Genomic DNA, 13,492 nt, shown 5'->3' with positions numbered 1-13,492 from the left:
TGAGTTGCTATTGTAGGGTATTTGTTTTGGTCTGATTTGATTTGCTCTGGGTCTCATTGATATGTAATAGTCTGCTAATAATATTGAAGAGGAATGTTAAAAACTCACGTATTATTAGTATTACATAGCAACTTCCAATAAGCCTGGAGTATCTAAATTTAATTGTTTTTAAGACCAAAAAAATTACAAAATGCTTTTTAAAATTTAAAATTAGAACATAGAACTATTAAATGTTCTCTGTTGTGTGCTAGAGTTTGCATCATTAGCTACATTGCTTTTTTATCTATACACTTAATTCTGTGATGTTTACCATAGTTATTATATTTCTTTCAAGAGGTTTTTTCTTTTGAGAATATCTTATTTCGAATCTGATGATTAAGTTTAAAAAATATTTTGTTTTGTAGCCACGCAGGATATACATACTGTGGGTCTTGTGCTGCTCATGCTTACAAACAAGTGGACCCATCTATTACGTAAGTAATACACAGTTTTGTTTAAGTGAGAGGGAATTACAACCACTTTGTCACAGAAGTAATTTGTTTTGGCGTGCTTATTGTTATATACTCGATTTCATTAAGAATTTAACTTTTTATATATTTATTATACCTTATATAGGTTATGAAAAGCTTTTATACTGTTTTTCATTGTCTGAACACAGTTTTTACTTTTCCTTTTGTTGGTAATATGTTTAGTTCTGGAAATTTTAGAAGGTTAAATGTTTTGGTTTAAAAAAAATTTTTTTTTGAAATCAAGAGATGAACATCTTTAAGAATGCACAGCACTTTGTTCTGTTAGTCATTTTGTAATTTAAAATTGTTTATTCTGCTTGTTAAATTGTGGTTAATGAAAGAAAATAATTTCTTACTGACCCAATGAGGTAGCTGAATTATTTTAGAATCTGACAGTGAATGTAATATGGTGTTTGAAGCATGTTAGCTCTTTATTCAATAAAAGCTCTTGGGGCGCCTGGGTGGCTCAGTGGGTTAAAGCCTCTGCCTTCGGCTCAGGTCATGATCCCAGGGTCCTGGGATCGAGCCCCACGTTGGGCTCTCTGCTCTGCAGAGAGCCTGCTTCCCTTCCTCTCTCTCTGTCTGCCTCTCTACCTACTTGTGATCTCTCTCTGTCGAATAAATAAATAAAATCTTTAAAAAAAAATATTAAACAAATTAAAAAAAAAAAAAAAAAAACATTAAAAAAAAAAAAAAAAAAAAAAAAAAAAAAAAAAAAAGCTCTGAAATTAGCTTTAAAATTTTTTTCTGGCAGATTGAGACTTATTAAGTAATATACGACTCTCTAAGAAATTTGTGAACTTTCAAAAACTTCTGCTAGAAATAGCCACCTAAATTACTTAATTTCCTGACCAGCATTTATTTATTTATTTATTATTTTTTCAAAAGATTTTATTTATTTATTTGTCAGAGAGAGGGAGAGAGAGCGAGCACAGGCGGACAGAATGGCAAGCAGAGGCAGAGGGAGAAGCAGGCTCCCTGCCGAGCAAGGAGCCCGATGTGGGACTCAATCCCAGGACGCTGGGATCATGACCTGAACTGAAGGCAGCTGCTTAACCAACTGAGCCACCCAGGCGTCCCGCTGACCAGCATCTTATTTAAATATTTAATTCACAAATGTGAACTAGTATCAGGCTCCAGTCTGTACGCCAGTTATTACACACTGTACGAATAGGTAAAATCAGCCATCTTAATTCTGTCAAATGTTGATTGTTAGGTTAGACTTGTGTTAGTAGAGGTGGAGCATAATCCTTCAAAAGAAGTTTTTTTGTAGTGTGCTCTGCATATTGTATCATACCTTTGTTGGAAATTATTTTTAGTAAGTTTTTAATAATAAAATGATAATGTTGCCAAATTGATGAGGTTTTGGTTAGCCCGGCCTCATTTATGATGTCTTGAGGAGTGTCTTTAACAAGTACTTCTTAATACATATTTATTATACTATTTCAGCTAATTTATTTCATGAGTAACAACAAAAATAAATTAGATTGGAAAGATTTCCAAAAGTTTCCTTCATTTCAGCCTATAAATAGCTATAATCAAAGTTAGTGAATATGATAGCCTTTTCAAAACCTATTTGATGATGTTATTTTCTAGAAGGGTAGTCCTGAATTAAATTTGGCTTAGTAATATGTAGAGAGATATAGAAACTATATTGGTAGATGCAGAAAGCATGTATTAAATAAGTTGATAGAGAGTGTGGATGGAATGAAGAAGAGTAAATGGGAGAGAGCCAAGGACTAAGATGATGATGGAGGAGGTGAGGAGTAAGAGAGGCAAATGATGCATGAAGGTGTGATCAGCTTAATTCTATAATTAGTATGTAATAATTGAATTTTGAATAAATAAATCTGAAGGTCCAAGGGTTAAAAATGATTGGCAGTCATTGACAATATTCTCTTAAACGTGGCCCTCCTTAAGATTGGCAATGTTTCAGAGTCCTTTGAGAAAAATAGAAGAATGTCTTTCTGGGAACTATGAGAAGTTGAGAGAAAAAATACCAGTCCAACACAGAAGACTAAATTTGCTAGCTTCCATTCTTACTTTCCACACTAATCCATTCCCTACATGTCAACTAAGATCATCTTTTGTACTCTCTTGTACTTTGAATGGATTTTTTTAAAAGATTTTATTTATTTATTTGATAGAGATCACAAGTAGGCAGAGAGGCAGACAGAGAGAGAGGAAGGGAAGTAGGTCCCCACTGAGCAGAGAGCCCTATGTGGGGCTCGATCCCAGGACACTGGGATCATGACCTGAGCCAAAGGCAGAGGCTTTAACCCACTGAGCCACCCAGGTGCTCCTGGATCTTTTTTTTTTTTTTTTTTTAAAGATTTTATTTATTTATTTGACAGAGAGATAAAGAGAGCCTAAGCAGGGGAAGGGGCAGGCTCCCGTTGACCAGGGAGCCTGATGCGGGGCTCTATCCCAGGGCTCCAGACCATGACCTGAGCTGAAGGCAGCCGCTTAACTGACTGAGCCACCCAGGCGCCCCTTGAGTGGATCTTTTACCTTTGCTGGATTTTGTCATACCATGCATAGAACATTTAGAAGATATTTCTTAATTGAATTGTGCAGATCTTTTGAATGTTGACATTTCATCATACAGTGCCAAAAAAATCATATTTGTTAATATCACCACAAATATCATCAGAAAATTTTTTTTATTTTTTAAAGATTTTATTTATTTATTTGACAGAGATCACAAGTAGGCAGAGAGACAGGCAGAGAGAAGGAAGCCAGCCCCCTGCCGAGCAGAGAGCCTGATGCGGGGCTTGATTCCAGGACCCTGGGATCATGACCTGAGCCAAAGGCAGAGGCTTTAACCCACTGAGCCACCCAGGCACCCCTGGAAATATCTTTAATTATTGGAGAGCTGTCCATCTCACAGTGATAGAAGTTTTGCAAGAGTCTGATTATCACATAAAAGCTTCAGTTATGTCTTGGGCAATGTTTTCTTTGAAGTGGCAGGCCTATTTTGTTCATTTTCTAGGAAGTTTCTGCCAAATACCTAAATTGGAATAACCATAATTTGTCTACAGTCACTTTTTGAAGTAAAAATTGTGTTCCATGAAAAAAAAGTTTGGTTTAGATCACACTCATAATCACACAAGTGTTTTCCCCATGACATAATTCAGTATATTGCAAAAGTGCTTTATGCATTTATCACCACCAATTTAATACATTTTGTTATATAGATTATTTTTATAAAACTGTACTCAGAGTTCAAGATTTAATGAAAGTAAGTGAAACTGGCCTAAAAAATCAAACAAAAACCCAACAAACCTTGGTGTGGGTGAAGGTAAAGAGCACATGACTAGCCATACATTTTGATTCCATTACCATGATCATAGTTCTGATGTGTCAGTGGTTTACCCAGACTCATTTTTGCACCGTTTTAAGTACAAATACCAACACAGTGGAAACGGCAAATAAATTCCTGATTATTATGAAAATAGTTTTGATTTTGTGGACTCCTTTAAAGGGTCTTTTGGAATCTGCAGTTCACAATTTGAGAAGTGCTGTGATACAGGGTGATTGGATTTAGTTTATGTGCTGCTGAAGGAGCACAGGGTGATTGGATTTAGATCATGGGCGTTGAGGAGGGCATTTCTGAGGAAATGATTTTTAAGCCGATCCAAAGGAACAGTAGCACTTGTGAAGGCTTTAAAGTAGGCTGAGTTGTGTTCCAGTCTTCAAGGAACTGCAAGATTAGTATTCGCAAACTACTGTGATAAGGGGTGGGGGGTGGGGAAGTCGTTCGTGCAAGATGGGGCCAGTGCATTTGAGACTTCAGAACCCATTGTAAGGAGTTTACATTTTATCCTCTGATTAGGAGAAGTCATTGCAAGACCTTACGTTTAAAGGAGTACCTTGGTTGTTTAAGGAATTTAAAAAATGGTATATTTAAGTAAGTTCTTTCTCATATTTACTGTTGCAATGTCTTTTCCTGTTACTAAAACTTTAATTGAAAACCTGGAACTTAGGGGGCGCCTGGGTGGCTCAGTGGGTTAAAGCCTCTGCCTTCGGCTCAGGTCATGGTCCCAGGGTCCTGGGATCCAACCCCACGTCAGGCTCTCTGCTCGGCAGGGAGCCTGCTTTCCCCGTCTCTCTGTCTGCCTCTCTGCCTACTTGTGATCTCTGTCTGTCAAATAAATAAATAAAATCCTTTAAAAAAAAAAAAAAAAAAGAAAACCTGGAACTTAGGATGTACTTAGATAGTAACTTGATTTTGATTCATATCTTTCAGAAAGCCTTTCAGGGTAGAAAAAAGAGCAAAAGGGATCTTCTTTGGGGCCAGCTGACATTTAATTTAGTTAAAATAGCTTTACTTGCCAGGAAACATCTTTAAAAAATTACTTGTTTTCCATTATTTAGAACAAATAGTTGATATTTATGAAGGTAGATACTTACGTAGCTTGTTAATGGGTTGCACAGGCTATACTTCTCATAGTAACTCTACAAATGTGAATTCTCTGGAGGTATTATACATAAGCTACATTTATTTCTAAGAGAATACTTCGTGACTTTTATTTTTTTTCATATTAAGGGTTTTTTTTATTACATGTGTGACAACATGACAACAGTGATGATATGCTAAATTTATCAGTTACCCATTTAAAGACCGAGTACTTTGCAGTTAATTGGAGGGAGAGAAAGTGGCATTGCTTTCAATGCCTATATTACTCATTTTTCTCCAAAATATTCCTGAGGTCTTGATGTTAATGGATCTAGCAATCTAGATTTCCCCAAAAGAAAAATGCATTTTTTTAAAAGATTTTATTTATTTATTTGAGGGAGAGAGAGTGAGAGAGAACATGAGAGAGGAGAAGGTCAGAGGGAGAAGCAGACTCCCTGTGGAGCTGGGAGCCAATGTGGGACTTGATCCCCGGACTCCACGATCATGACCTGAGTTGAAAGCAGTCACTTATCCAACTGAGCCACCCAGGTGCCCAAAAATGGATTATTTTTTATTTACATTATTAATTTTCTTTTCTAACAAAGAGACCCATTTTGAAAATACTACTAATAGGTACTCACCCCACCCTTCTTTTCAATGATGTTTAGCCTATTTTTGGTTTATTTTTGGGTTTATTACTTAATGAAGATTTCATATTGTTATGACCTAAACCTCTTTTTCCTTGTGTTGCATATGAGTGAGTTTCTGTTAGGATGGAAAGAATTGAGTGCACAATTGGCTAATTCCAGTTGGTGGGAGCTCTTTTCTACACCAGTATTATCTTTTCATGTGGATTGGGTCTGGCAATAAAGGCCAACAAAGTAAATTGTCTGGTATTGCAGGGGACAGTTAGGCTTTCCAAGCTGACCTTTGGTGTTTATTTCTGGAGTAGTGCTCATATTTTGGTCACTATTAGAACCTTGTTACACTTACCTAGAAATGTATCTGTGTCTTGAGTTTAAATTGATATTTTAAAAGTAATTTCATATTTTAATTATATATGCTGGATTTCCTAGGAGTGTTTTGATTTTAAATATTCTTTTCCTCTGTCTTGTCATAGAAATGCATTCCTCAATCATAAAAATGCCTTCTTTTCATACTTGATTCTTAGTTCATATAATACTTTTAATTAGACAAATCACCTAAACATAACCATTATCTGTGTCCCTCATTAGACTTTAATTTAAAAAAATTGTGATGAGGGCGCCTGGGTGGCTCAGTGGGTTGAGCCGCTGCCTTCGGCTCAGGTCATGATCCCAGGGTCCTGGGATCGAGTCCCGTATTGGGCCCTCTGCTCAGCGGGGAGCCTGTTTCCTCCTCTCTCTCTCTCTGCCTGCCTGTCTGCCTTCTTGTGATCTCTCTCTGTCAAATAAATAAATAAAATCTTAAAAAAAAAAATTGTGATGATGTTTATATACTCTTAAGACAGGAAAGCATAATGGTATCTCTTTTGTTCATTTAGGGATCTAAATCTGATTTATTTATTTATTGGAAATGGCTGTTGACTTTGCTCATAGTGGTGATGATAAGAAGTGAGTATTAGCAGTGGAGGAGGAAGGGGATGAAGAGATTATGGTTTTGAGTAGGAATGGCCTGTGCATGAAGTCTTATGTTTGCGATCTGTGACATCTTGAGGAAGTTTTGGGACTCTAAACTGAGAATCTCTGTTTTCCTCATCCACATCTTCCTTACTGTCTCTTCCCCCACCACAGCAAGTAACCTGTAGCAGACAGTGAGTTAATTTTTTTAGCTGTAATTGAATTTTATGAAAATAAATATATCGCATAAGCACATTCCTTATCTTATAAGTTTTTGGTGTGAAAGAACTAGCTCATGTCTCAGTCTTTGTCCATTAATTGGAAAAATGAGTATAATTAATTTTTTCTAGGTACGTTTTTCTAGCTTATCATTTATTCTTTCTCATAGTTTTGGTTTTCCAATCTGTAAGTTTGTATGTGTGTGTTGAAGAAAGATTTTGTTCATTTGAATCTGGGAGAACAGAAAATGGGTAGTTTTGGAATTTAGATTGTAGTGATGTTTGAGATAAAATGAGGGGAAGTTAATTTTACCCTTGATGTCAAGATAAAGGGATTGTAAAGATTTAAGCTATAGTTTCGCCCAGTTCTTTTCTTTAGCTGCAGTGCAAATAACACATAATCAAGTTTCTTTGTTTTTGAGAATGACTTCTATCTACTTGAATGGGAACAGAGAAAGCTTATTATACGGAATTTCTTCTCAACAAGATTCCTTTTTTCTCTGCTATGGTAGAAATGTGAAAATAGCTTTATCAGAATGGTTCTTTGTAATGATATTTTATAGGGAGTTTTAGAAATTATACTATCATGTAGTTTTACTAAAGTTGTGGTGAATCTTATGAGGCAAGTTTAGAACGTGTTAGAATTTGGGGCTTTTATTTATAGCTGAAATTTTTAAATTCAATGAATATAGCTATTGAAAACCTTCTGTATCCTGGACATTATGAATGCAGAGATGTTTTTAAGCGTAGCAGATGATTTACTGTAGTTCAGTAAATCAGTAACTAGTATGTCCAGGTGTTGAAAATGGTTCTTTTCTTTTCTTCTTTTTTAAAATGTTCTTTTAAAGGCCTTTCAACAAAAAGACAAAGATAAGGAATTGAACTTAATTAACTGAGGAGCAAATCAGTTGCGTGTATAGTAGTTTTCTGGCCCTCCTGTAATAAACTGCCACTAACCCTAACTGAAAACAGAAATTTATTTTGTCTCAGTCTAGAGGCTGGCAGACCCAGAGGAGGGTGCTCTTAGGATTGGTTTCTCCTGAAGCCTTTCTTCTTGGCTTGCAGACGATTATCTTCTTGATGCTTCTTCCTATGGTTGACTCTCTGTGCATGTATGCCCCTGATATTTCTTTCTCTTCTTATAAGAACACCAGTCATTGGATTCAGGCCTTACCTGAATAGCCTCAGTTTTGCTTAATGATCTGTTTTAATACTTAAAATGGTTATATTTCTCCTAAAATGGTTGTATTCTGAGGTACTGGCATGGAACTTCAACATAAATTTTAGGAGTACATAATTTAGCTCATAATAGTAAGTAATGAAATCAGTCAAGAAAGAAAATGGTACCACATGTGATTTTTAAAAATTACTTATTTTTTCCCCTTTTATTTAATAAGGTTTGTGTAGAAGTACAATTGTTCTGTGCTTTTTGTTGTGTATCTCCTAGCCGGAGAATTTTCATCCTTGGGCCTTCTCATCATGTGCCCCTCTCTCGATGTGCACTTTCCAGTGTGGATATATATAGGACACCTCTGTATGACCTTCGTATTGACCAAAAGAGTAAGTATATAGACATCTTAGAGCTTTTAAAGGGCTAAAGACTTTTTAAAAATAAGTTAGTTTAAAAAATTAAAAATATGAATAGTATAAGTAAAATCTTAGTTTTAAAGATAAAATTGATTTTAACTTATCTGCATAAAGCAAAAACAAAGTTAGAAGATCTTCTGTGTGCCTTAAAGACAACCAGAGTTTATTTTGCCAGCTGCAAAAATCTGTCAGGTCCACTAGTCTCCAGACTGTTCATATTACATGTGTATTCAGGGAAGTGTCTTGTACTCACTGTACCATGAAGACAAGCAATTAGTACCCACTACAACTTGAAGAAAGATTCTGGGCATGTTAGTCTGACTCTGTGTATATCACTTTCCTCATTGTAAATAGGTCATGGTGATAATGCCTTATTCTCAGATGATTTTTATGGGGGTGGGGAGTGAAACACTGAAACAAAGGTGCTTCATAAATCTTAAGTGTATTTTATTTTTAAAACGTATCTCTTATTTTGTTATGTATCTTTTATTTAGTTCATCTCATTTTATATATTGAATGTGAAAATTGAAATCTTTTTACTTTATAATAGTATTTTTGGAAGAGTGGGGAACATCATTTTAAAAATGTAGAACGGTACAGAGAATAGCAAAACAAATATTCTTGTACGTACCATCCACAATTGACTCAGAGTTTCCCCTTAACTGAATTCAATTTGCTTTCTCAAAAGCCATCTTCATGAGCTTGCTTTGTATTCCTCCAGTTCATCACATCAGATTTCAAGTATGTTGGGTGCTTACTGTTTCACGAAATCTTGGAACAAATTCTTCTCTAGGATGAAAGAAGCCATTTGCAAAATTGACAATCACCTCTTTTTCTTTATTTTTGGGGCCCAATTTTTCATAATTTGGGGTTTTGTTACTGAGTATTAGTAATTTGTTGGTAGAATAATTTTTACTAATGAAGCTGGAGTATAACAGCCTTATTACTCCCTGTGATGCTTTTAGGGAACATACTTTATTTTTAAAACCTTGTTGGAGCATTCAGAAAATTTTGGTTTTAGATAGCTTCCTAGTAAAGGAATGGGTGATTTTTAATCAGGCAAAACTGAGCAGAAAAAAAGTCATGCCATCATTTGTTTCTTGAATATTGGTAAACCCATTTAAGGATGTATTATAAAAATGGTTCTGTTCTATGACAAAACAAAAATATTCTTATATCACTTTTTTACATATTAAATTTCATGTTATTATTATATCATATCTATTTTTAAGTATAATTCATCAGAAGGGTCTGAATTACTAGATCATTTTAGAATTATTTATGGCATGGTGTTATGGTGAATTTATGTTCTGGTCTGTCCCAGAAGCTTAATTTTTAATTTTGAAGGAAAAAACATGCTTAATAGGAGTTTTCTGTTCTTTGTGCGGCAGGCATCTGAGATGGGAAATAATATTCCCACAGATTTTATAATAAAGTGAAACAAAACTTGAAAACTGTATTATGAGCCTCACGAGTGGGTGGAGCAGGGGCTTTGCCATGTTTTACTAGGAGTTTTAATCAACTGTGTTCTTGTTGGCATGTGCTGATTGAAATCAAGGGAAAGCTTAGACCCAGAGGTGATTTTAGATGTAATAAAAGAACTGATGAACATTTTAAATGATTATTTTTATATAGCTGTGCAACATATGAAAATGCTGAGTAGCCATCACATGTATTACTGCTTTGTTGAGTTTGTAAAGAGCTAGTTATTTTCTTTTTTAACGATAAAAATGAAGGAAAATATTATGTGATTCTTCTGTCTCTTGCCAAAGCATGTAGTTTTTTGTTACTGAGTGGAGTCTCACAGAATAAGGATATACATTAATATATTTGTTTTACTATATTTTGAAATCTCTTTAGTTTACGGAGAACTATGGAAGACAGGAATGTTTGAACGCATGTCTCTGCAGACAGATGAAGATGAACACAGTATTGAAATGCATTTGCCTTATACAGCTAAAGCCATGGAAAGGTATATTGATTAATATAAGAAATCCCAGAGAAATCACAAGTATTAAGTTCTTTGGAATTATTTTCACTGGGTAAAATAATTATTAGGATAAAGGGATTTAAAAAATTTTTTGTTATTTGAGGGGTGGCTGGCTCAGTTGGTAGAGCCTACAGCTCTTCAATCTCAGAGTTGGAAGTTTGAGCCCTACATTGGTTCTAGAGATTACTAAAAAACAAAGAAATCTTAAAAAAAAATTTTACTATTTGAAATGATAAAATTTTGAGATTGGGTATTTCTAATGTTGATTGAAGTTGGTTTTGAGTAGTTTGCCTATAAAGGCTGAACATGTGAATTGACATGGTTTTTTTATTAGGTGATAATGTCTTAAAAACCTCTATGTGTGTTTATATGTGAGTGCGGGTGTGTGTGTGTGTCTGCCTTTTATTTTATTCATTAGACATTTATCTCAGAATAACAAATTCTTTTATGCTATAAGTAAGTAATCAAAAATTTTAGATTTGGAAGTAACATTGGAGCTCATTTATTTCAGCTTTATGCAAAATACGTGAATATTTTTTATGATATACTTGACAAATTATTATTTGGTACGTACTAAAGGTCTTCCAGTGATAGGATGCCCATAAGACTATTAAGTAGGATGAGGACAGGGACAAAACCTATTTTATTCTCTACTTGTATCCCACTGCCTAGCACAATGCCCATTAGGTAGTAGTCAGTAATTTATTTTGTAAAATGAAAAATGTTTATTTGTTTAATTTATTTAATATTTTAAAGCTTTTATTTATTTGTCAGAGAAAAAGAGCAAGAGAGAGCACAAGCAGGGGTAGTGGCAGGCAGAGGGGGATAAGCAGGCTCTCTGTTGAGCAAGAAGCCCCATGTGGGACTCGATCCTAGGACCCTGGGATCATGACCTGAGCCACCCAGGCATCCCTGAAAGAATTTTTTAAAGAGCTTTTTTCTTTTAGAGCAATATTCAAATTAGAAAGTCTTCCTTTTGTAAGTCACATTTGTTTAATTTTTTCAACCATTTCCTTTACATGGACTTAATATTCCATATACAGTTTGACTAGTTCTTAATGTGGTGAGATTATTCCTTCTCTGGATCTTGTCATTTTATTCTCTTAGTTAAATACATGGTGTACTGTATAGGTTTACAGTAAATATTTGTTAATTAAATGTATTAATGAAGTCCAAGATCACATTAATATTTTTCATGTTGATATGGCTTACTTGTTAATGAGTAATATACCCTTGTGGCCAGCTAAAGCCCAAGTCTTTTTCCTACAGTTAAGTTGGATTATTTTCTGTCTTGTACTTTTGTGGTTTCTTTTTAACTCTCAGTTACTACGGTTTAATATTTTCTTGTTGGTTTTATTCTATTGTGGCAATCTTTTTGGATCATTTCCACTCCAAATTCTGTTAGGAAAAGGTTATTTAATTTCCATCTATTCACAATGATAACTATGATGCATTGTGTAAACCTGAAGAAGTTTCCAGAAAATCAATGTGATATTAAATTATAAGCAATAGAATTTTAGGTTAATTGTGTTTTACCACATTCTAATCCTTTAGAAATTGTTAAACTAATATATGCTGTTTATTTCCTGGAATGCTAGTATAATCAGAACATTCCATTCTTCAATTACATAGAATAATACAAAACTTTTTGTTATTTCTTGGAATGTTTGCATATTTTATCATGAGAAAATATATCTTAGACTTAATAAGGCCAACAATATCCTTAAGGAACTTTTTTTTTTTTTTTAAAGATTTTTATTTATTTATTTGACAGAGAGAGATCACAAGTAGACAGAGAGGCAGGCAGAGAGAGAGAGGAAGGGAAGCAGGCTCCCCGCCAAGCAGAGAGCCCGATGCGGGACTCGATCCCAGGACCCTGAGATCATGACCTGAGCCGAAGGCAGCGGCTTAATCCACTGAGCCACCCAGGCGCCCCTATCCTTAAGGAACTTTTAACAAAATAATATTTTTGTTGTTACTTCAAAAGTAAAACATGTAATGTTGAAAATTAGGAAAACAGAAACTTAAAATCAACCAAAATTCTTGTTCATAATTCCCCCTCTATTAAATATTATTAAATAACTACTGTTAAGTATATCACTTCTCAAGAGATCTTCCCTCTCTCCCAGATTACATTTGCATCTCTAATATTGACTCTTAGAAAATACCTAGTACTTTTCCTTTGTAGCCTTTGCTGTACTTGCTACCTGTATTAGTTGTCCATTACTGTGTGAAAGATTGCTTCAAAACTTAATGGTTTAAAATCACAGCTATCATTCTGTAGATAATTGCTCACAAATTTGGGGTCCGGAGTTTGGGCAGGGGATACCTTGCTTTGGTCCATGAGATGTTGACTTAGGTAACTTGAATGGGGCTAGTTGATCCAAAATAGTCTTGGTGCTAGCTTTTAGCTGAGGCACTTCATTTCTTCTCTAGGTGGTCTATTTGCTCATCAGCCAGGGCTTTTCTCTCTTCTTGGCTTCTCTCTAGAAGGATAACGTGGATTTCTTTCCATGGTGATTTAAGGTAACCAGAGAACAAAAACAAAAGTTCTCAGCCTCTTAATGCCTCAGCCTGAAACTAGACAGCATTATTTTTATCACATTCTCTTTTTCAAAGCAGAACACAACATTAGCCAAGATTTAAGGGATGTAGAAATAGATTCCACTTCTTGATGGGAGGAGTAGCATGTGTAAAGTCAGGAATAGGAGGAATTGTTGGTAGTCGTCTTTGCAGATGGACTGTATCACACTTGTTCTAATGGACAGTATGGTGTCTCTCCAACGTGCAGTACTCAGTCCTCCTAAGATGCCCAGAAGTCTTGTTCAGTTAGGACCTCAGTTTCAAAGTCTTTTACCTTACGATTTACATTAGGTCAGCATGTGGGTGAGGATTTCTGGGTACAGCTTCTCTTGATTTTGGATACCTGTGAACTAAGAAGACAAGTTTTACCCCACCTGCACCCTCCATTCACTCCATATACAATTTTGAGACAGGAATTAAAAAAATTTTTTTTTGAAGATTTTATTTATTTGACAGAGGCCGAGAGAGCATAGACCGGTGGAATGGCAGAGAGAGGGAGGGAGGGAGAGAGAGAGAGAGAGAGAGAGAAGCAAGCTCCCCACACAGCAGGGAGCCCCAACGAGGAGCTCAGCCCACACCCTGGAATTATGACCTGAGCCAAAGGCAGA

General features: G+C 35.3%; 1 protein-coding gene across 3 annotated transcripts in view; it reads left to right on the top strand.

Annotated features, from left to right (window-relative positions):
• MEMO1 (mediator of cell motility 1) overlaps positions 1-13,492 on the top strand; it is a 118,476-nt gene that overhangs the window by 69,298 nt on the left and 35,686 nt on the right. For 2 of the 3 annotated variants that reach the window (XM_059405385.1, XM_059405387.1), the window contains 3 exons: positions 405-473; positions 8,172-8,284; positions 10,172-10,283. In XM_059405385.1, coding sequence (XP_059261368.1) covers positions 405-473; positions 8,172-8,284; positions 10,172-10,283 — 294 coding nt within the window. The remainder of the gene's footprint in view (positions 1-404; positions 474-8,171; positions 8,285-10,171; positions 10,284-13,492) is intronic. The other variant, XM_059405386.1, reaches the window with a different exon arrangement.

The sequence above is a fragment of the Mustela nigripes genome, chromosome 7, assembly GCF_022355385.1.
Source record: "Mustela nigripes isolate SB6536 chromosome 7, MUSNIG.SB6536, whole genome shotgun sequence".
NCBI lineage: Eukaryota > Metazoa > Chordata > Mammalia > Carnivora > Mustelidae > Mustela > Mustela nigripes.
The sequence above is the reverse complement of the archived record's forward strand: the minus strand, read 5'-3'. Positions and strand labels throughout refer to the sequence as shown.